This window comes from Alosa alosa, chromosome 9 (assembly GCF_017589495.1).
Source record: "Alosa alosa isolate M-15738 ecotype Scorff River chromosome 9, AALO_Geno_1.1, whole genome shotgun sequence".
NCBI classification, from domain to species: Eukaryota; Metazoa; Chordata; class Actinopteri; order Clupeiformes; family Clupeidae; genus Alosa; species Alosa alosa.
Window position 1 is genome coordinate 36,282,676 of NC_063197.1, and position 25,219 is coordinate 36,307,894.

Sequence of the window (25,219 nt, forward strand, 5' to 3'; positions counted from 1 at the left end):
TGCATACATTGATGTTATGACATGCCACTGCAGAATCTGTTTTCGGAACTGAATAAATACTAATGGTTCTAGTATATAAATTCTAATGGTTCTAGTATATTAAGTTAGATTAATGTATGATTGCTATATAGACACATGTACTACCCATGATAATAATCATAAATTGATTAACAACAAAACAAATGTTTCCAATTAATTTTGTAATTAATAGAAGATAAGATACTTCCACATAAATAGAAGTAGGATCCATGAATATGAACCCATTCATGGATTAATACACCAGATGTAATTTAAGATGTGAAGATAGTTCAAAACAAGCCACAATACAAATACACAATCATGATTTCTGCTCACCAATTAAAGGTGTGACATTATGAGAGAGATGTTTGCAGAAAGGTGTAGATGGAAAAAAAAAATCACATTGCAGTTGCTTATCACTAAGGGAAAATATCTTTATGCTTGAGTTGTTACTGCAGGTGTTAAAAAACATGTAGGCTTGTATGCTGTTTGTTACCAGCGGTTTCCTAAGGAGTTTAAGCAGCCACCTGTAGGAGACTGGTGGGTTAAAAACTGACACGGGAAGCTTTCTCAGGGTTTTTATATGAACAAGGAGCAAATAAGGGTAAAGTCAAGATAAAGCAGTTAAAGTTAAAGCAAGATAAAGTTTGACTGGCAGGATGGGACCTTCCCGTGGACACCTGTTCACATCCTGTATCTTTCTGCTGACAGGTAAGTTAATTTCCCCTTGGGGATCAATAAAGTATCTATCTATCTATCTATCTATCTATCTATCTATCTATCTATATCTGGTACTGCTCTTCATCAGTCACTCTGTGAGACACAGCTCACATATGGAGTGTATTTCTCTCTGTTCCGTTAGAGAACAGACATTTCATAGAAACCAGACATTTTGATGAAAAGAGATGATGGTATTTGTGAGACACAACTCACATAAGGAGTGTCTCACTGTGTTCCCTAAGAGAACAGACATTTCATAGAAACCAGACGATGAAAAAAGATGATGGTATTTCTTGGTTCACTTTTCATATAGTACAGTGTGTATGAATATCCTCTTATTCATTTATTCTGCTATTCTCGTGACTTCAAATTTCTTGATTTTGAACCTGGCGTATTCTTTAAATCAAAAGAGGAGATGCTTCAGTCCTATAATTAATTTGTATTAGTTGACCTTTTATAATTAATTTCTATTAGTTGACCTTTTATAATTAATTTGTATTAGTTGACCTTTGGCTGTGTCCTCTCCCTCAGTGTGTGTGTGCCTCTGTGAACTGAGTTGTCGTGAGGGTCACAGCGGACCTACTTACGAGTCGCTCCAGGACGTGTTTGACAGAAAACCCTTCAGACCAGCGGTTAATCTCAGCAACCCGACCATCGCCAACATCTCCTTCACTCTCTATGCCGTGCTGGGTGTGGTGAGTGACTGCTGAGTGATGGCGTGTGCTTCAGTGGACATGTAGTATGTTGTACCAGCATGGCATCTGTGACTCTCTCAGCTGATGGGTTTATGATTTGGCTTTACGTTGGCTTTACGTTGTTCACCAGTAAGGGCTGTCTGTGACGTCTGTGACGATGTGAAGGGAATCTCTGGAGTTCAATAGAGCACTGCTGCGCCACCAGGCTGCTTTCAGTCTTACTGTAGCGTTTAGTATAATAAATGCTCGATGTATGTTAGTTAATATTGCGATGTATCTTAGTTAATATATTGTGATGTATGTTAGTTAATATATTGCGATGTATCCTAGTTAATATATTGCGATGTATTTTAGTTAACATATTGCTTACTGTTATTGTGTATTGTCATGATGTTGTAATCTGCTTTGGATAAAGGTGTCTGCTCTGAGCCATACCCCTGGTAAAGACCTCCCATAACAGCCAATCATGTTGGAGAATTCAAAGCAGAGCAATGCTCTTTACAGAATATTCCCAGATTCCTAGTATCCAGTCCAGATTCCTAGTTCCTCTCTCTGGAGTTCTGACCAGGGAAAAGCGGCAAAATTGTGCTCAGTAAACCATCTCTATGTTGATCTGGACATAAGTACTGGACAAAGGTAAACATAGAACCATAACTTTTGCCTTATCTGACCATATCTTACTACAGAATGAGAAAACACAGATCCTCACTACGTTCCTCTGGCTTAGACTTGTAAGTAGGAACTGCACCCAGCTTGAACTATACAAGCCATGTATTGCACATTGCATGTATTGAGTTCACACTCGTAACCGTACTGTGTGTGTGTGTGTGTGTGTGTCTTTTCCCGTCATAGTACTGGTTCCATGAGTTCCTCATATGGGATCCTCACAAATGTGACGGTGTCACTAAAATCTCCCTCCCGGTGAAGGATCTCTGGATGCCTGATATCATCGTATATGAATTGTGAGCTTCTCTGTATCCTTATTTCATCTCACAGAGAGAGAAGTGCCAGTGCTTTACTCACGTTGTGTGTGTATGTGCGTGTATCCTTTCTGTTTGGTTCAGCGTGGATGACGACGTGTCCCAAGCCTGCCCGTTTGTGTATGTCAACCACACGGGGCACACACGCTACGACCGCATGCTGAGGCTTGTGAGCGCCTGCAACCTGGAGATATTCAGCTTCCCTTTTGACATCCAGAACTGCACCTTCACCTTTGGGTCCTACATGCACACAAGCAAGTGGACATACACACACACACACATACACACACAAGCAAGTGGACATTACAGTCTCTAAAGACACACACACACACACACAAGTAGACATTACAGTCTCTAAATACACACACACACACACACACACACACACACGCAAGTGGACATTACAGCCTCTAAAGACACACACACACACATAAGCAAGTGGACATTACAGTCTCTAAAGACACACACACACACACCACCGTGGCCTACTGTGCCGGGATTAGTGTGTGCTTCACTTCACTGTGCGTTCACTGTGTACTGTGTGTGTTTCACTAATTCACAGATTGGGATAAATGCAGAGACCAAATTTCCCTCACAGGATCAAAAGAGTATATACTTATACTTACTTATACACATACACACACACACAAGCAACATGGAATGCCATTTTCCCCATCAACCAAATCAAGTGGAATCAAGCTCTTATTGTGCACATGCCAGATGACTGTCATACTGTACATTTGTATTTGTTTCTCATGGATAACTGTTCAACAGAGAATTGGTGTGGTCTTAGCCAAGCTAGTCCAACCCATAATCTAGATTTTGGTGTGGTTTTAGCCAAGCGAGTCCAACCCATAATCTAGACTTTAAGCGAGTCCTTTCCCATAATCTAGACTTTAAGCGAGTCCTTTCCCATAATCTAAACTTTAAGCGAGTCCATCCCATAATCTAGATTTAAAGATAGTCCAACCCATAATCTAGACTTTAAGCGAGTCCATCCCATAATCTAGACTTAAAGATAGTCCAACCCATAATCTAGACTTTAAGTGAGTCCTTTCCCATAATCTAGATTTAAAGATAGTCCAACCCATAATCTAGACTTTAAGCGAGTCCTTTCCCATAATCTAGACTTTAAGCGAGTCCAACCCATAATCTAGACTTTAAGCGAGTCCTTTCCCATAATCTAGACTTTAAGCGAGTCCAACCCATAATCTAGACTTTAAGCGAGTCCTTTCCCATAATCTAGACTTTAAGCGAGTCCTTTCCCATAATCTAGACTTTAAGCGAGTCCTTTCCTTCCTCTTTCCTCCTCCTGTCCTGGTGCCCAGTAAAGGACGTGAGGGTGAGCCCGGCCCTGTCCTTTGCGGAGATGTCGAGGAACTCAAAGCAGTACCTAGAGGCCAGTGGTGAGTGGGAGCTGGTGGTCATCCTGGGGGAGTCCAGCATCCTGCAGTTTGGGATCGACGAGTGGGACATCATCACATTCTGGGTAAAAAAGAGAACGAAAGACTAAATAATACATTATGTTTGGATTTTTACATCTATATGTTTATTTATTAGACTTTAAACCCAGCTCTATGTTCATGCTATCTATCCCCATGTTCATATCTATCCCCATGTATGGTTGATGGGAAGGCCTTGGTGGTATCAGCAATTTGCCACAGCAATTTTACCACAGACATAGGCCTACTGTAAATGTGTCGGTAATGAACAGACAGGCCTTCTGTAAATGTGTCTGTAATGACCAGACATAGGCCTTCTGTAAATGTGTCTGTAATGAACAGACATAAGCCTTCTGTAAATGTGTCTGTATGTACAGTGCAACCAGAAAGTTTTCAGACCCTTTCAAGTTTTCCACATTTTGTTATGTTTCAGACTCATCTTAAAATGGATTCAATTCATTTTTTTCTCAAAAATATACACACACCAATACTCCAGAAAAAAGTCAGGTGTTTGGAGTGTTTTGTAAATTTGTAAGAAATAAAAGATTACAAAGATAATAAAATACCCTTTGTTAAGACGCTTGCAAGGAACTCTGGAAGGCCCTTCGTCCCAGATTACTCAGTTTGGCTGAGCGGCCAGATGTAGGAAGACTGTTGGTTGCTCCAAACTTTTCCAGTTGAGAATGATGGAGGCTATCGTGCTCTTGGGCACTTTCAATGCTGCAGACATTTTCTTGTATCCTTCCCCAGATCTGTCTTGACACAACCCTGTCTTGCAGGTCTACGGACAATTATCTCGACCTTGTGGCTTGGTTTTCACTCTGACATACACATCAACTGTGAGACCTTATATAAACAGATGTGTGCCTCTAATAATAATGTAGCGATCTCACCCGCAGACAAGAATCACCTTTGGCCAGGAAGGCCATTTATTAGAACAGGCATCAATGCAAAACACAGACAGACTCAGACAACTACATAGGGCAACACAGGGGTAGTCTCAGCCGCACATGTAACACACAATAAGGGTTTACCACACACATCAACACGAGGATAAACACATGAGGTACAACCAAAGAGACTAACACGCTAACAAATACACAACATGGTAAACGCAAATACAACTATTATAACCGACATTACACATTATAGCATATACTCACACTGCATTCTTGGAGACACTCATTCAACATCAGACATGTACATCCACCGATGCTACAATAATGTCCAGTGAATTCATTTAGGCACAGGTGGACTCCAATCAAGTTATAGAAGCATCTCAAGGACCATTGATAGAAGTAGGATGCACCAAAGCTCAATAGCAAGCATCATAACAAAGGGTCTGACTACTTTCAGTCTTTCAGACTAAATTTCAGTCTTTTATTTTTATAAAATTACAAAACACTCCAAAAACACCTGTTTTTTAGTGGAGTGTTGGAGCATTGTATGCAGATTGATGTGAATTTTTTTTTAATTTAATCCATTTGAAGATGAGTCTGAAACACAAGAAAAGGTGGAAAACTTGAAAGGGTCTGAAACTTTGTGAGTGCACTGTAAATGCAACTCCTCCTGATCCTGTTGAAGTGTCCACCCCAACGTGACGCCTTGCACGGCAGCCTCCACCATCAGTGTGTGACTGACCTAGAAGCCTAGAAATCTAGATGCACCCTAGCGGCAGCAAATATAATTTGCTGCCAGGGCTAGTCTAGCAACTCTCCGTTGGCTTGTGAGCTGGAAAAATTAAACTTCTATCAGGCCACTCAAAATTGTGTATAGAGACGTTAGACGGGCTTAACATAATGATTGATGGCAGAGTTGCAACGGTTTGGCTTGAATTCCCTGCTACTTGAAAACAAAGAAGATAAATGTTGCTGTTGGCGAACAGCGTGACACGAGTTAAGTTTTTTTTTTTTAGTTGGCAAAAGTTTGAACTAGCCAACTAGCTCCGCTGGTGGGAAAACGCATGGGACTCATAGCGCTGTCCTATTGCGTGCAGAGGGAATTTGAAAGACAACCGATTATCCCGCCTCTCGGACTGAGCACTGCCAACAGTGAGTGCCCAGACCCTACATTTTACATTCTACAGGCTAGCTTGGAGGAGTGGTAATGCAGTTATTTGACTGATGTTTTGAAACGTCACTTTTTTCTCTGTTTAGTGGTCATTGTATTCTTTGGGAGTGTATAATGCATAACACTGGTTGCCCACATTGCATGACATTGCACCCCCTGTAGGTGGTGATAAAGAGATGGCCTATGCTGTATGTGGTCATTGCACCCCCTGTAGGTGGTGATAAAGAGATGGCCTATGCTGTATGTGGTCATTGCACCCCCTGTAGGTGGTGATAAAGAGATGGCCTATGCTGCATGTGGTCATTGCACCCCCTGTAGGTGGTGATAAAGAGATGGCCTATGCTGCATGTGGTCATTGCACCCCCTGTAGGTGGTGATAAAGAGATGGCCTATGCTGTATGTGGTCATTGCACCCCCTGTAGGTGGTGATAAAGAGACGGCCTATCCTGTATGTGGTCAACCTCCTGATTCCCAGCTCCTTCCTCATGGTCATCGACATCCTGTCCTTCTACCTGCCGCCCCACAGTGTGGACCGTGCCTCCTTCAAGATGACCCTCATCCTGGGCTACACAGTCTTCCTGCTCATCATGAACGACCTGCTGCCCAGCACAGCAAACGGAACACCCATCATAGGTCAGAGCATCAGCACACAGCAGCAATTCAGATGGACTCAGTCTTTGTGAAGGGGACTTTAAGTTAAACAAGTACATTTATTTATAAAGCACATTTAAACAAAGCTTTCACTCACAAAAGTGATGTACAAAATAAAACAAATTATATAATAAACAGATAAATACAGATATAAAGGACATAGAATGGCCAGGGAATAAGGGTGGAGTTAAGAGTTTAAGCCTCTGGGCGAAAATAATGAAAAGATTTTGTTGACCAATATTAGCTTTTGAGATGTCTAACTAGGGGTTTTTAGGGGTGCTGAATCTATCCCAGCCATTCGTTTTGAGTAAAAATTACTCCAAGTCCATAAAAAAATCCATAACAAGTGGTTTTATTGAACAATTACAAAACAAAACTTTCTTAATCAGTTTAAAATTTAACAAACCTCATCCCTCAGCTCCCCTGCACTTCCTCACTCCTGTTATCTTCTGGCTGGTTGATGTTCTGGCAAGAGTTACCATGACAGTTCCAACAAGCAGAAATACAGTTGACTCCTTGCTTTTTACAGTAGCACCTGAGAGTGTCACAGACGCCTGCACAGTTGCAGCTGACAAACTTCAGAAGGTAGTCTGGTGCAATGGGATCTGGTGTGACTGGTGCATAATCATGTTCTCCTTGTTTCTATCCACACTCAAGGACATCTAGTGATGGATTTTGTAGCAGTAGCCAATCTCTGGTCTGGAGATATGCCCGCAGGGAGTGCTATAGTGTATGCTGCACCTCCTGTAGTCGGAGGTAGTTTCTAAGGCTTGACACTAGTTATGTTGTCCTCATGAGTTTTACATGTTGCTCACTGTCCACCCTCAATGTTGGACACTCTTTTCTCTCTCTATCTATCTCTCTCTCTCACACACACACACATGCACATTGACTCTCTCACAAACACATTCACAACCACCCACCCACCCACACCCACACAAACACATATGCACACACTTACAAATAAAGTTCACACCTTCACTGATACTGCCTCTCTTTGTCTGTCTCTCTCTCTCACACAAATACACACACATGCAAAATGTCCTTTCTCACACACACCATGTTGAGACAAAACTATCTGTGATTATAGTACCAGTGTGTTACACGCAAAGTGTGTGTGTGTGAAAGTGTGTGTGTGAGAGAGAGAGAGAGAGTCCAATGCGGAGTGGACGGTGATCAACAAAATGTAAAACTCATGAGGATTAACTGAGTTAATATTTTTGTAAATATGTTATTATATCTTATTATGGGATAACACTGAAGAGATGACGCTTTGCTAGAATGTAAAGTAGTCAGTGTACAGCTTGTATAACAGTGTAAATTTACTGTCCCCTCAAAATAACACAACAAGCAGCCATTAATGTCTAAACCGCTTGTGAGTACAACCCTGAAGTGAAAGTGAAAATGTCCAAATTGGGCCAATTAGCCATTTTCCCTCCCCAGTGTCATGTGACTCGTTAGTGTTACAAGTTCTCAGGTGTGAATGGGGAGCAGGTGTGTTAAATGTGGTGTTATCGCTCTCACACTCTCATACTGGTCACTGGAAATTCAACATGGCATCTCATGACAAAGAACTCTCTGAGGTTCTAAAAAAAAATAATTGTTGCTCTACATAAAGATGGCTAGGATATTAGAAGATTGCCAACACCCTGAAGCTGAGCTGCAGCATGGTGGCCAAGAGCATACAGCGGTTTAACAGGACAGGTTCCACTCAGAACAGGTCTCGCCATGGCTGACCAAAGAAGTTGAGTGCACATGCTCAGCGTCATTTCCAGATGTTGTCTTTGGAAAATAGACGTATGAGTGATGTCAGCATTGCTGCAGAGGTTGAAGGGGTGGGGGTCAGCCTGTCAGTGCTCAGATCATACACCGCACACTGCATCAAATTGGTCTGCATGGCTGTCGTCCCAGAAGGAAGCTTCTTCTAAAGATGATGCACAAGAAAGCCCGCAAACAGTTTGCTGAAGACAAGGAGACTAAGAACATGGATAACTGTAACCATGTCCTGTGGTCTGATGAGACCAAGATAAACTTATTTGATTCAGATGGTGTCAAGTGTGTGTGACGGGAACCAGGGGCCTCATTTATAAAAGTGTTGCGTAGAAACCATCCTTCATTTGATCTTAGATCATTTCTGAAATGATCGTACGTGTGATTCAGAGAAAACGAACGTACGCACAAAAAAACGTGCGTATGCCACCCTTCGTGGCACTCACTGTTGGCAGTGCTCAGTCCGAGAGGCGGGATAATCGGTTGTCTTTCAAATTCCCTCTGCACGCAATAGGACAGCGCTATGAGTCCCATGCATTTTCCCCTCAGCGGAGCTAGTTGGCTAGTTCAAACTTTTGCCAACTAAAAAAAAAAACTGTGCCCATTATAAATCACAAATGAACGTCAACTTGTACGCAGCAGGATGGTTTTAGGTCTCCGCCTTGTAAACACCCCCTCATCAATATCATTAGCATATGTTTTAATGAAATCAATGGCCTAAAAGCGGTAGCCTATGTAAAACTAGATGTACCGCATAGCGGTACAAAATATGACCGCCGCTCAGTCCTGTACATCCATTCCGCGAAAATAAATCATATTAATGAATTTGTCTCCATCTTATACTCCATCCCCCACTCTTGAAACTTTTGTGTATGCTTGTTTGGAATGTGTGTTTGCGGGCCGCACACAAAGTAGCCTACTGGCGCTGCAAAGGTGAATAGATTTGTAGCACTTGCCAACAAATGTGTAGCATTGTTATAAAACCTTTAAAATATCTAAACAATCACAAGTAGGGCAGTTCATCACAGTCCATCCATTGCAACTGGACTGATGAAAGGTACACCTGTAGGCTACACTGTATTTGGGAAAAGCGGTAGCAGCATAATGTATTTATTACAGTGCATGAAAATGCACTGTACTGTTCTTCCTAGGCAACAACTTCTTATTATTATTATTCCGCTTACCACTTTTTCCGTACGCTATTTCTCTTGAACAGTTTAACTTAGAAACTTCATTCAAACTTTGTAACGTAGGTATTCAAACGGACGAAGCTGCCATGTCTTTTCAACTTTTAAACTTTTATACTTTTTAAACTATTAAAGAAAAACTTTTTAAAAATCCCCATAGACTTAACATTGCCGATTGTGACATCATAATACGGCCGTTAAGCAATTAGAATCCTATGGCAGGTGTTCAGGCCACCTGGGCCCACTCCCCCGAAAGCATCTTAAGCCTAAGAGCGTTGTAAAGTCCCTCTTACGAACGTCTTAAAATTTGCCGACTGTTTCCCGAAACCATCGTAGCTTAAGAGCATCGTGAAAACACTCGAGAGATCTCACGAGTGCTCAGAATACTTCGTTACCGGCTAAGAGCGTCTTAACAGTACTTCTCACTGAGGTCACCAACAGTCATACAGAGGAATTACAACTTAGAATACATAATCCAATTTACGTTCCCATTCTTTATTGTGTTTACCCGTGATGAATCAGATTTTAGCGTGCAAAATAGCCTACATTTAATGGTCATAATAATGTGATGAAAAGGACAAAAATGCAATCAAGTTATGAAACGAGATGTTGCCAGAATAGTTTGACATTATCTTTGCTAAGTGAATATTTTATTAGGCCTATGAGAGCAGAGAAAGCAACATGTGGTTTAGTCTGTAGCCTACTGCATCAAAATCTAAGCCTACACATTTCCTCTCTTTCTTACTTTCGACTTCTTTCTTATCTTCAAAGCGTGTTCTTAAGTGGCACCCATGAAAAATGATTGCATGGTGCAACAATCTAATCTTAAAATAATTACAATTATTTATGTCTCTGTGTGGTATATAACCTACTTGGGATGCTTACATGCAGATGTCAAAGTGTTTCTATTTTCGTATTGATGTGAATTAATGTGTAGATCCGAAGTTTAAATGGTAGGCCTATAGCTGTGACGTGCAGTCACCTGACATCACCGTCAAATCAGAGGATATTTCAGAACTATTAACGTGGACAGCTCCCCTTAAGAGCATCTTAAGAGCAGTGCATGTGCGTTCACGCTACGAGCATGTTCGGGAAACAGTCGGAAAAAACAAACGAACGATCGTAAGATGAATCGTAGAAAACCCTCTTAACCCTTTAGGCGCCAGAGGTTTTTTTCCGAAACGATCAATTTTGACATCTTCATTTCAAAAGGCTATATCTTAAAAGTGATAAGAGATAGAGACTTTCTGTAAATTAGAGAAATATTAAGGATGACCCAAAGGTTATGTAGAGATTAAATGTTTATATCTAATTTGCATATTATGACGTCATATGGTGGCGGCCATCTTGTATTATAGAATTTTCATGAAAAGTCGCATGTTTGAATGATAAAATGCACCACTTCTTTCCCCCCAAAATGTCCCTCACCTTCTGTATGCTATATTGCACAATACTGAATGCTCAGGTAAATAGTAAATAGTGAACAAACTGTGTAAATCATTACTAATAAATGGCAGAAACAAACCAAATGCATGTAGCGGTAGACTGGCCTTTTGCTGTAGAGATTTTCCATTTACTACATACAGTAGGCACTCTGATTCCATGTATGGGGCACATATATATTATTCAGATGACACACAAACACAAGTAGACAAGACCTGTTCAGTTCAAAAGCTCATTTGCCACGGCAAGGCACAGATCAGGAGTGAGATGACGAGACAAGACAAGAGACAATGTTAGTATTTTCTTAGCTGACAAAGACACACACATCACAAGGACATGAACACACAAAAAGGAACACATAGTGTACTGTATGTCCTAAATGATCAGGGAAGTAGATAGCAAATCAACAGTGTAAATCATTACTAAATGGCTGACATTTTTTTTTTATGTAGCAGGCCTTTTGCTGTAGAGATAATGATAATGAATATCCCTATCCATACAGGGCCGGCATTCCCATCATCTTGTGATAGACTATGCATGACCTAATGTGTGTGTGTGTGTGTGGGAGAGGGAGAGAGCGTGTCACCACCTCCACCATGCGAGCAGCATGGCCAGATCTGCCTCGCACGCGCCGAGTGGAGAGAATTTGCGCAGCTCGGACTAGGCCTACTGTCATTCTCATTGCGACTCCCCACACTGCCACTACGTTCCCCCCTAACTGTCCTATGAGCACTTCGACCTCGTCTAACATACCCAGTGGCATTAGACAAAGGCTCCACCACGTTACTGTCGCCGCAATTGTGGAGAGGCACACGTTCATAAGACAGAAGCTAGCGCTATGGACATTATGCTACCTCCAGCCTCGTTCGCCACAACACTAACACCCTGCTAACTTCCCGATGAACACTCCGAACCCGTGAAACATTATTCCCACCAGTGACATTGGGCAAACGATTCAACGTTTGTGCTTGGTGTAAGCTAAACTATGGAGTAAACTCTCACTTTGTCCAGCTGCATCATTGCAAGGCAGGGACGCATCTGAAGCCTCACTAAACGAATCACCGTCATTTTCTGAAGGCAGATATTCCCCTTCAGAATCAGGGTCCACGAATAGAAGACCCAACACTTCATTTCAGGTAAACTTTTTGATGTCATTAGGCGATAATCTAATGCAAATACTCGCTGGCGTTGACAATATCGGCTCTGACAAAGTGGCTCCATCGCGCACACTAGCTCGGTATTTCACGCACTGATTCAATGCGCTGTAGATAGAAAGTTTTGTTTAAAGCGTGCCCTTTTTTCGACTCGGGGATGACGTATGACATGTCTGCCATCTAGTGGAGTGGAAGTCGAACGAAATATGACACCCTATTTGACTAAATCGGCCGTTTTATTCAGTACCGCATCTTGTCGACTGTGGCGCCTAGAGGGTTAAGAGCGTGTCTCCGTCGTTATCGGGGAAGTGGGCCCTGGATCAACTGCCAGTCTCAGGCTTTAAGCATACAAACTGGCCCTATTAAGACTACACATCCTGTTCAACTGCTTCCTCTGCCAAAAACTGTTTCAAAATAAAAGTCCTCACTACAACATTTCACTGTTAAACAATTTAACCCTTTAAACTACTGAACTTTTTAACTGTTCAGCCAACATCTGTTACTTGTCATCAACTATGACTCCTACCCACTGTAGCTAGTTAGCATGTTAGCATTGCTAGCATTTTAGCAAAACTGCTAAAAATGATTAGCTAAGTTAGCTAAGTAACATGGTTAGCATGTTAACATTGTTAGCATGTTAGTTAGCATTTTTAACAAAACTGCTAAAAATGATTAGCTAAGTAACATGGTTAGCATGTTAGCACTGCTATAAAACATTAGCTAAGTAGCATGGTTAGCATAGTTAAAAATCTTAGCATAACTGCTAGCAAACTATAGAGCCATTCCAACTTTCGTCAAATTATCGTCAAATATCTACCTATACACATTCATTAAACTTCCAGTTTGTCAACAACTTTTAAACTATTTACCTTCAACTTTTAAACGGTCTACTTTTAAACTATCTATTAAACTAGCTGTCTATCAACAACTTTTAAACTATCTACTGGCTATCAACAACTTTTAAACTATCTACATTCAACTTTTATTAAGCTATGCAGCCACCATGTCTATCCTAGCATCACCGTAGTAACCATCTCTGGATTATCTATTTTAACTATGATACATGATATTTTACATCACAACTTTAGCATTTTCATGCACTGGTAATTCCTTGGAATTGCATTTCTAGTTTATTTATTATTACCGTATTTTCCGGACTATAAGTCGCTCCTGAGTATAAGTCGCATCAGTCAAAAAATGCGTCAAGAGCAGGAAAAAAACATATATAAAAGTCGCACCGGACTATAAGTCGCATTTATTTAAAATTGTATTTCACAAAATCCAAAACCAAAAACGGAGATTATGTAACTGGATTATTGAGGCCAAAAAGATTAATGAAGATGAAGGAGTGAAGGCAGCCAAGAGGAGGGCAGGAAGGTAATTGCAAAGCAAAAGATTCACTGAAAGAAAATGCCATGAGGTGCACCAAAATGTTACTAAAATGTGGAGAATACAATGCAATCAAGCATTTTGGGCGATGTGGAGTCACAAGCTGGCAGCAGATTAAATGCTCATGAGAGAGAAAAAGATGCAGTTTTAGACGTGACCGAAACGATAGGCCTATAGGCCCGACGGTAATTGTAAAGCAATTTACAAAAGATTCACAGAACAAAAATGCTGATGTGGTACATGAAAATGTAGCTAAAAATGTGGAGAATGCAATGGATTCAAGCATTTTGGACGATGTGGAGATACAAGCTGGCAGCAGATTAAATGCTCGAGAGAGAAAAAGATGCGGTTTAAATTGACGTGCAGACCGAAGCTGCAGCAAGCAGGTGATATTTAGAAATGTATTTCACAAAATCCAAGACTAAGAACAGACAGACTATGTAACTGTACACATTGAGGCCAAAAATATTGAGAATTCTACAGGGAATGTTAATGAAGAAGAAGGAGTGAATAGTGGCAAGAGGCAAGCCGAAGGCTGCTGACAAGGCCCGACGCTAATTGTAAAGCAATTTACAAAAAAATCACTGAACTCAAATGCTGATGTGGTACATGAAAATTTAGCTAAAAATGTGGAGAATGCAATGCAATCAATCATTTTGTACGATATATTGGCACAGGCTGGCATGCAGCAGAACAATTGCTTGGCTGGCCACCTCGAGAGAGGCGAGAAAAAAAAGATGCACATTTAAAGGGTCTAAATTCCAGCGCGGAATTGCGAATAAATTATTACTTAGTATTGAGCATAATAATAAAAGTCCCGCAAATCTAGCCATCATAATGTGAGAGATTCCCACACATTTTACCCTGTACCCTGTCTGACATTAATATAATAATGGAGCGGCCTGAATGCGGGACTATTGACGGACCAACTCTGACTTCAATTGAACCCCATGCAGAGACACACACGCGCAGGACCACTTTGGGGGTGCCTCTCTTTTCGTTGCTCTCTCACTCTCAGCAGGATTTGTCACCGCTGAAGTCAAATTATAGCCTAGGTGCTTCAACATCAACCGCTATCGACAGGAAAGGAAAACAAACATTTAGCGATCAGGAACCGTCAGGAATTTTGCAAATACAGGAGCATGACCGCCTAGCCCATACAAAAATATGATACATGGCAATATATGTAAAGTACATATATTATGTATATGTCAATGTATGTCTCACACATGTAAGTCACATATATACACATACATGTCAAATATATTTCAAAATATAGAAAAATTGGCAGTTTTTAAATATGTCACATATATTTTCCCAGATATACAAATATATTACAAATATATGTCAGTTGCATATATGTTAATATATGATAAGTTATGTATTTGTACGCATACTAGGGATACCAATATATTGCAAATATATGTCTATGGACATATATTTGCACTCATATTAGGTTAATATAATGCAAAATATATGTAATGTTCTGCTATGTCACAGTTATAGAAATATGTCACAATATATGTATATTTCAGAAATATAACATTGTTGATGTTACAAAGAAAACACACAAAATATTTGTTTAACCTTTTATTAAAGTTTAGTTTTTCCACACAAACAGTGAGTAGGCTACACTCTACAGGTAGAAACTTTTTTCCCTGTATGGAAGTGGCACACATTGATTTGGCAGAATGCACTCAGAGTCCTCAGGGCAGCAGTCCTCACAAATCACCACCTGCAAACAGGAAACAGAGAAGATTAATATGCTGTAAAACACACAGAACATGAAAAGACCATCACTGAAGCACTACTACCTTCACATGCATCTTTAATAAAACCTGCGCCTTGGCACAAGTAAGCTTAAATAAGGGCTATGAGATGAAGAACATGTAGCCTAATGATCCATACATCAGAATACTTTGACAAGATCTGGGAAAGATTCTTGAAAGATTGGAGTCTTTTAACTAATGCCCCCATTCAAGCTTTACTCAAAAGACTCTTTCAAGAATCTTTCCCAGATCTTGTCAAAATCTTCTGTTGTAAGGATGGCTTAACACTACCCTTCACAAACTAAAGATCCATTTAGGCCTACTAATGTTCACGTTAGCCTGCATGGTTATTAGCAGCCACTTTAAATGTAAGCTATAGCTAGGTTAGCTAACTTACTCACACCTGATATTTCATTCAAACTAAAACTTATATTCATAACAACATCTCAGACAGGCTTTTTGTTGGATATGATGTTAACTACCATTCTAGATATTTACCATAATGGTAAAGTTAGTTAATGGAAAAGTTAACATTAACAGCTAACATCGCTAACGTTAGCAATATTAGCTCGCTAACGTTATCGATAGCTAATTGATAACATTGCGTTTGCTAATTCTAACATGATGGTTAGACTGTTAACAAACGGATTTGGTTAACATTACATTATAAAAACAATATTTTTCTAATTCCTGTTTACTAAAGGCCTTCTTACCTTGGATATGATGACAGCAGAGTTTGTACAGCTTACACAGTCAGATGCATGACAGGACAGAAAAGTGATGGTTGAAGTCACCGTGGGTTGGATTTCAAAAGTCAGTCAAGGGTGGGGGATGGGTATTGCTGTGTGCGCATGCGCATATCAAGATGAGATAAGCATCCGTTATATTTAAAGTAGCTGTGGCCTCACACATTTTTTGTATGCATATAGTGCAACCCAAAGTGCTCCACACAAAATGACACATAAGGCAAAAGATGCTGAGCAGCATAGTCGACATCATACCTGTAACGCAAAGACATAAACAAATTCACACTGTTCTCCATTTGGAAAATAAGTAATGGAATCTAGTGTATGGATATGTATGCCACCATATATGAAGACTACAAATATGTCCGCCACATATTCACACATAAAGTTCTCCATATATTTAGAAAATAAGTAGTGGAATCTAGTGTATGGATATGTATGCCACCATATATAGAGACTACATATAACTACGTCACATATTCACACATAAACTTCTCCATATATTTGGAAAACAAATAATTGGATCTACAGTAGTATATGAAGATATATAGCATCTTATATGGGAAATTAAAATATTTTGTATGCATGTATGGACATATAGCTTTGAATATATGTTTGACATAAATATTTGAATCACATATATGTCCATATAAGTAAAATTATAAGTCCCTGTTATTTGACATATATGTTCATATATTGCCATATATCACATTTTTGTATGGGAGGCTATAACGTAGAGAACATGGATGACTTCTCTATTTGACGTTCGATTGCGGACGTGAACAGACAGCTACAGACACGGAGCGCACATTCCTACTTTCACTTTCTGTGCGTAATTAGTAGCAAAACAGCGATCAAATATTACATGGCAGTGCGTTTTGTTTTCATGCATGTCTAGATAACAGGTGAGGGATGTTTAGGAGACTCGTAAATCCTCAAATTTAGGCTGCGCAAAGCACAGCACCTTTATTTGGCCATGGCTTGTATTCGAGTCAGCTATAATATAGTCCTTTATTTCTTGCGTTTTATTGTGAGACATAGGCCTACTTTTCGTTTGGAGCGGCATGGGTAGGCTATCAAAAGCAGATGTTTAATTTGAGATTTAATTTACGTTTGGACTGTTGATTAAATTGCTAAATATCGGGACTGATGACCCCTGAAATCTGTGGGGTATTTAATGGCTTACTATTAAGTTTCATAGTGTCGGGAATTTCGATTGCCATCCACTTATTGCGAGATAAGGTATCCGCGCTTTCATTCATTCGTGTGCTGTGCTGCAAGGGAAACCTTATTCCGTATAGCCAAAGATGTCTAAGATAGCCTAAATGTAGTTATTTTTTAAATTATGCATGATTTACTTTTTTATAAAATTCATAGGCTGATGCCTGGCAGCAACAATTGTGTTTAAATATAGGCTTCAGCCTCTAGCTCAGAAGGGTGCGGCATGCGACTAGCTTGAGAGCAATGAGAGCAACGTGTTGGAGACTCATGGTGCAAATGACTTTTCATTGGCAACAATATAAAATATTAAGAAGAGCTCTTTTATGAGTTAAATTGAAACAAAATTATACTGGCTTTTATTTGTCCAAATCTGAGGCCCGGCTATAAATAGAATCCCTGCCATAATTTGACGATTTAGGTATGCACGTGTGTTTCAGGCGTAGTGCAAGCACTAATCTCTGACTGAAAGTGCACAGGACTTGTGCATTTGAGAGCGCTCTCTCGCGGCTGTAGATGTAATGTTTCACCTAGGGTTCATGTCAGTTAATATAAATTAACATTTAAAAACATGTTCAATTATATATTTTTTCATATATAAGTCGCACCTGCAAATAACTGACATGTCCAAAAGGGCCTTCATGAAATGCGTTGCTAGACTGTTCATACACATTTTAACGGGCCAAGTTGAAGAGCTACTGTCCGTTATTGTTTGTGCAAATAATATACTGATTCATGTTTCCTTGCATTTTGCAACTATGAGGTCCATGGTTAGTCTGGCTTTCGCAAGACCAAGCTCAATCTTTTAAGAAATCAAAAAGGAATCGCCGGCAGATCAGGCCGAGTTCACCCAGCCTAGTCCATTGTAGGCGCCCGATAGAAATATTGTTTAATTTTGCAATTGAGATATCCACCCCCCCGCGACGTGTTTGTTCGCCCCCGGTTTCAGAGCTATTGTAAATGCAAAAATGCATAGAGGGAGTTATGACAAAACCGTGACTGTTAACAAACTATAAGCTATATAAGGTAGGCCCTATGCTAGGCCTATTACACAACATAAATTGTCACTAGGCTATGCTGGCGACCCAAATAAAATCTCCTTTGGGAACTAATGGCTTACAGGATCAAGCGGACTTAAGCTCCACCTCTTGGCTTAAAAAAAAGTTAATAGTTTTGCATATCAGTAGTAATACATTTCACGCAGCTGTGTGAATCACGAAAGTTTACACTTCTAAATGGAACCCAACCCACTGTACAGTAGCTCAAGGTCTATGGCCAAAGCAGCCATAATGAAAGCGTTATCATTGTTTGGATACTTCACACACACGTGTTTTTTAATCGCATAGACTACTACTACCAAGCTGGAATCAAAGCACATCGACTCCCCTCTCACACCCTAAACACGACGCCGAACAAACAAAAATGTCTCAGTCTCACGGTATAGCCATAGGCAAAACTGTATTGGACCGGTGTAACACTGGTACTAAATCATCCATCGCAAAGAATGATTTTTGTAGCACGTGCAACAAATATGTGTAGGTACAGCCCTGCCTTGGATACATCTCTCAACGTGCGCTCTAAAACATTTGGTTTAAATGGAGATGTAGATCACGGTGCGTTAATAAATCTACATTGCGGCGAAGTTGACACAAATTATTCACTTTGACCTAATTTATGTAGTTTCAGTCCTAGTTACTTTACTTTGAGCCATGCTCTTCCTTACTTGAATCGCCTTTGAAAATAGAGGGTTGAAGTAGCCTATATGGGTGTTTGGGAATGAACATTGACTCAGATGCTTTTTGAGACTTTGAGCTAAATGTCCCAGCCCGGTGTTTAGGATGCATCATCAGGTTATCCTTTAGCCTATATTTTCCATTAGAAAACCATCACGTAGCAAACGTGTTGTGACTAACTCACTTAGCTCATGTTAGTAGCCTAGGTCATGGTTATAAGCAAATGAGATGACAGTCGAAAGATGCAATTAGTGCTGTTATCAATTTTCTTGGTAGCCTATAACCGCATTTATGGTTTTCTACAAATACATCAATAATCAAATTGGCCTCTATCACTCAACCAATGCTAACGGTAACATTATTTTACCTACTCTAGGCTATTGATATAATTTAAGATTAACGTAGCCTACCTGCAGTAAAAACCAAGCATGTCCGATAAACATGCGCAGATTTATTTCGGCTTTAAGAAGAAATGGGAATTACATGTCATGCAGAAATCATCCTACCCTTATTAGACGTTCTCAGTGGTAAACTACAGTCTTGTCCTTGTAGGAAGCGTAGTGTCTTTCCAATCCACTTTAACTTCCAACAAAATTCCGTCTCACTGCAACGATGCGCCATCTGGTGGACAAACGACTATGTGACGCCAATACTGGAAATGCAGCCAAATTATTATGATGATTATTTGTTTTTTCTTTAATCCTACTGAATTTGTAATTATGTATCGGCCGTTGTAATTGCCGATACTGATGGTATGTGCGTACCTGTGTGTGTGTGTGTGCGTGTGTATATGTGTGCACCACCATCTACAGGCCAATGAGTGTACAGTCACTAAATGTACACATAACTTAATTTTTTAGCCCCCATGGATGAAATTCTACTTAAACTTGGCATACCCCCAGAGAATGTCAGGTTAATCATACACATAACATTTGGTGCAGTTCTGAACATCTTAACTGAAGAGAGGGGCGATTAAAGCAGAATGATATTGCATTTTCATTTTTTACCGGGGGGGTGCAAATCACAAATGAATGATTATGGGCCAGGTTGATGTGGGCCCTTGAGACCAACATACCATAAAAATTTCTTCATCCTCGGTGCCACGGTTCAGGTAGTTATTTAGGAAGGTTTCGGGGGGCCCAGCGCGGTGGGGGAGTGGCCCCTGGGGACCAAACGAAATTTTTCCGTAAAAGTCTAGTGGGGCTACATACCCACCAAATTTCATGTGCGCCGGTGGTTCGGTGTCCCGGGTATCGTTGACCAAAAATTCAGGAAGTAGATGACGGGGAAAAAAAAAAAAAAAAAAACTTTGACAATAATTATATGAGCGCTTCGCTAGCGGCGGTCATAATAACCAGTACCTGATATAAGGTCCCTATATGACCGCTTCGCTAGCGGTGGTCATAATTATATATTGAAAACATTGTATAGGCCTAGCCTATGCCATCTGATGTTAACTATATGCGTCAGTTCGAATAGCTTAACTAATTATGTTTTTTCCAAGCAAGGCTTTCTGGAAAGAGATCGTATTCATCCATGTCTATTGTCCTCTACTCGCTTTCATTCCTTTTGCTTGCAGTAATGTGAATAATCAACATTTAGGCCTACTTTGTAAAAAATAAAATGGTAGGCCTACCTTATGAAGGAAAGACCTCTAGGCCTACAGCATAATCCTGTTCGTTATGATACAGTAAGCTACTGTGTTTCCAATATGACCCAGCGTAATATGCTGATTTAGCCTACAAAAACAGAGGACTAAATTATAAGCGTGATATGTCATGTAGGCTTAATGTTTCTTTTAGGATAGGCTATGTTTTTGCTGAAAAAGTAGCCTAGTTCGCCGGTAATTTTTCATTCATTCTGCATATCTTTGCTATCATTTTCTTTCAATAATGTCCAATGGCTTAAACATTGTTCTTTATTGTTTGCTTTAGGCTTACCTTTATATTTTATCCTACATTATTCAACTCACGTATTGTCATCTGATCTTGGGCACTGCCAGTCAAAAAAAGCAAACAGGTGCGCTCTCCACCTCTTTACGCAACTCCGACGCAACACTAAATTAAAAATCTTCTGATATTGATCATGCATATGGCAAAGAAAGACATGAGATCGTTGGTCTTGGAATTTTGAAAATGCATCACACTTAGACCTCAGATTACTTGCAGTACCCCGGCATTACCACAAGGAAATGGTCGTACGTCAAGTTTGAACCTGACGTGGAGATAAGCACTTTTCCACATCAAAGATGGTTTTTATAAATCTGAGCGTTGGCATGGATTTGAGCGTACGCACGGTCTAAGATCAAATCTGTGCGTAAGAACACTTTATAAATGAGGCCCCAGGTGAGAAGTACAAAGACTAGTGTGTCTTGCCGACAGTCAATAATGGTGGTGGGAGTGTCATGGTCTGGGGCTGCATTAGTGCTGCACTGGGGAGCTACAGTTCATTGAGGGAACCATGAATGGCAACATGTACTGTGACATACTGAAGCAGAACATGATCCCCTCCCTCGGAAACTGGGCCGTAGGGCAGTATTCCAGAATGATAACGACCCCAAACACACCTCCAAGACGACCACTGCCTCGCTAAAGAAGCTGAGGGTAAAGGTGATGGACTGGCCAAGCATTATTCCAGACCTAAACCCTATTGAGCATCTGTGGGGCATCCTCAAATGGCAGGTGGAGGAGTGCAAGGTCTCTAACATCCACCAGCTCCATGATGTTGCCATGGAGTGGAAGAGGATTCCAGTGGCAACCTGTGAAGCTGGTGAATTCCATGGCCAAGAGGGTTAAGGCACTGCTGGAAAATAATGGTGGCCACACAAAATATTAACACTTTAGGCACAATTTGGACATTTTCACTTAGGGGTGTACTCATTTTGGTGCTAGCGGTTTAGACATTAATGGCTGTGTGTTGAGTTATTTTGAGGGGACAGCACATGTACACTGTTATACAAGCTGTACACTCACTACTTTACATTGTAGCAAAGTGTTATTTCTTCAGTGTTGTCCCATGAAAAGATATAATAAAATATTTACAAAAATATTAACTCAGTTAATCCTCATGAGTTTTACATTTTGTTGATCACCATCCACTCTCCGCATTGGACTGACTCTCTCTCTCTCACACACACACACTTTGCGTGTAACACACTGGTACTATAATCACAGATAGTTTTGTCTCAACATGGTGTGTGTGAGAAAGGACATTGTGCATGTGTGTGTGTGTGTGTGTGAGAGAGAGAGAGACAGACAGAGAGAGACAGTATCAGTGAAGGTGTGAACTTTATTTGTAAGTGTGTGCATATGTGTTTGTGTGGGTGGGTGGGTGGTTGTGAATGTGTTTGTGAGAGAGTCAATGTGCATAGATGTGTGGGTGTGTGGTTGTGAATGTGTTTGTGAGAGAGTCAATGTGCATAGATGTGTGGGTGTGTGGTTGTGAATGTGTTTGTGAGAGAGTCAATGTGCATGTGTGTGTGTGTGTGTGTGTGAGAGAGAGATAGATGGAGAGAGAAAAGAGTGTCACGTTTAGGGTTGGACAGTGAGCAACATGTAAAACTCATGAGGACAACATAACTAGTGTCAAGCCTTAGAAACTACCTCCGACTACAGGAGGTGCAGCATACACTATAGCACTCCCTGCGGGCATATCTCCAGACCAGAGATTGGCTACTGCTACAAAATCCATCACTAGATGTCCTTGAGTGTGGATAGAAACAAGGAGAACATGATTATGCACCAGTCACACCAGATCCCATTGCACCAGACTACCTTCTGAAGTTTGTCAGCTGCAACTGTGCAGGCGTCTGTGACACTCTCAGGTGCTGCTGTAAAAAGCAAGGAGTCAACTGTATTTCTGCTTGTTGGAACTGTCATGGTAACTCTTGCCAGAACATCAACCAGCCAGAAGATAACAGGAGTGAGGAAGTGCAGGGGAGTTGAGGGATGAGGTTTGTTAAATTTTAAACTGATTAAGAAAGTTTTGTTTTGTAATTGTTCAATAAAACCACTTGTTATGGATTTTTTATGGACTTGGAGTAATTTTACTCAAAACTTATGACTGGGATAGATTCAGCACCCCTAAAAACCCCTAGTTAGACATCTCAAAAGCTAATATTGGTCAACAAAATGTTTTCATTATTTTCGCCCAGTCCCTCTGGGCACCCCAAACTTGATGGGCTCTCCAGGTGTTTCCCCGAGGATTTGGCCGTGGATAAATTGGGAGGTGTTACTAGACACCTATAGGAACACAGAGTAAAAAAGCTATTGGTAAGAATTTTTTTTGCAGATTGGCAGAAAAAAAGTCTAACTTTCCCTAACTAATGGAGGGAGCAGGATTTTAAAGGGGTGAAACAGCACTTGGGGGGGATTTTAAAGGTGTTGACAGATTTGTGAGTGGGGTCAGTGTCCCAGCAATGCCAGTTGAGTTTGAATATATCTCTATTGTAATGTTTGAATATATCTCTATTGTAATGGCACCTTGATGCATTCTAAGGATTCTAGCATGGTGTATATATAGTATAGTATATTTGGTGTATATAGTATAGTATAGTATATATGGTGTCATGGACATTTCTGTCTCTGGTATTACTTGTTCCTCTCCATTGAGGTGGTCACCTCATTAATAATTCCCTACTCAGTCACCTCATTAATAACTTCCTACTCCGTCACCTCATTAATAACTTCCTACTCAGTCACCTCATCACCTTATTAATAATTCCCTACTCCGTCACCTCATTAATAATTCCCTACTCAGTCAGTAACACTCACTAGGGGATTTCACTTTGTGCTCAGTGCTTTATCAATAATTTAATAATTTTTGTGTAATATTGTATTACACAATATAATACATAATATTATAATAATAATTATAATATTAATAACTATAATAATTTAATAATACTTATCATTACTGTGTGCCTCCTCAGGAATCTACTTCTCTGTGTGTCTGGCCCTGATGGTCATTAGTCTCCTGGAGACGGTCATCATCACTAACGTGCTCCACCACAACTCCATGAAGTACCGCGACGTGCCACGCTGGGTCCAGGTGCTCGTGCTGGGCTACATCGCCAAGCTCATCTGCTATCGCTGGCCCGAGAAAACCCGTCCCGACATCCGCCAGAAGCCAGACAACTCAAGCTCCCTGGCCATACAGCCTCCGACCCAAACCCCAGCGGCCAACCGGAACAGAGACAGTGAGATGTGTTCCAAATTCCATTACCCCTACCAAGGCTTTGTCCAACAGTGGATTTTGAATTCTGAATCCTCCCCGATTTGAAAAGAAGTCAAGATCATTTATTGCACAATGACAATTATAATAACTTTCTGCTATTTAAGTCTCTTAATGGAGAATGGTATCTAATCTGAAGCCTCATAAGTGGCTGAAATTCATTAAAGGCATAAACCAGACTTTGTTCAGGAGACAGTAATATAGGAGAAAGCCTATTTTTTATGAAAAAGTATTTTCTCATAATCTGAACAATTTAGCCAGGGATAAAACCCTCAGGTTGAACCCTCCAGTGTTTCAACGAACCCATTGCTGGCTGCCCGTAAGTCTGCACTTGAGATAAAGTCTGTTTCTGTTCCCCCACTCCAGTGTCGGGAGAGCTACCCCTGGCCGTGCCGGAGTTGACTCAGATCTGCCGGGACGTAAACGTGATCCGCTCGCACCTGTCGGAGCTGCAGCAGGAGAACGTACTGCTGGAGCAGTGGTGCCACGTGGGCTACATCCTGGACTTCCTGCTCTTCCGCATTTACCTGCTCCTCATCACCTGCTACGCCATCGTCATCATCTGCATGTGGTGCATCTGGATCTACCAGTGACACACAAACACACACACACACACACACACACACACACACACACACACACACACACACACACACACACACACACACACACACACGTGTAGCCCACCTTAAAGTTTGGTTACTAAGCAGAGGGGTACTACACACACACACACACACACACACGTAAATAATTTAACGAAAATATAACTAGATTTGTGCATATTATAGTATTCACTATTCATTAAAATAAGCTGTATGGACTGTTGGAGAATTGGTTATTAATAAAAATAACCAAATGTTAAAAACATTTCTAGTTTTAGTGGGACAGTTTTGAGGTTTTTATTATAATAATCTTCAGAGGTGGAAGCTTAAAAATGGACTATCAATTAATTAATTAATATTCAATTGTTTTGAAATCTGTGATCAACTTAGACCTTGTTTG

The 25,219-nt window shown here is 40.5% G+C and overlaps 1 protein-coding gene across 1 annotated transcript; it reads left to right on the top strand.

Annotated features, from left to right (window-relative positions):
- Positions 1 to 466: 466 nt before the first annotated feature.
- On the top strand, positions 467 to 24,810 carry LOC125301216 (5-hydroxytryptamine receptor 3E-like). The gene is made up of 9 exons (XM_048253596.1): positions 467 to 729; positions 1,270 to 1,433; positions 2,120 to 2,164; positions 2,286 to 2,395; positions 2,498 to 2,667; positions 3,742 to 3,902; positions 6,348 to 6,558; positions 23,916 to 24,182; positions 24,584 to 24,810. The coding sequence occupies exons 1-9, from the start codon at positions 678 to 680 to the stop codon at positions 24,808 to 24,810; spliced, it is 1,407 nt and encodes a 468-aa protein (XP_048109553.1). The 5' UTR covers positions 467 to 677.
- The last annotated feature ends 409 nt before the right edge of the window (positions 24,811 to 25,219 follow it).

Excerpts from the sequence above, each read along its gene's own strand:
- LOC125301216 (XM_048253596.1), top strand. The coding sequence starts at position 678 with ATGGGACCTTCCCGTGGACACCTGTTCACATCCTGTATCTTTCTGCTG. Across the intron at positions 2,165-2,285 it reads CGTTCCTCTGGCTTAGACTT|TACTGGTTCCATGAGTTCCT; the intron begins GTAAGTAGGAAC and ends TTCCCGTCATAG. Across the intron at positions 2,396-2,497 it reads GATATCATCGTATATGAATT|CGTGGATGACGACGTGTCCC; the intron begins GTGAGCTTCTCT and ends TGTTTGGTTCAG.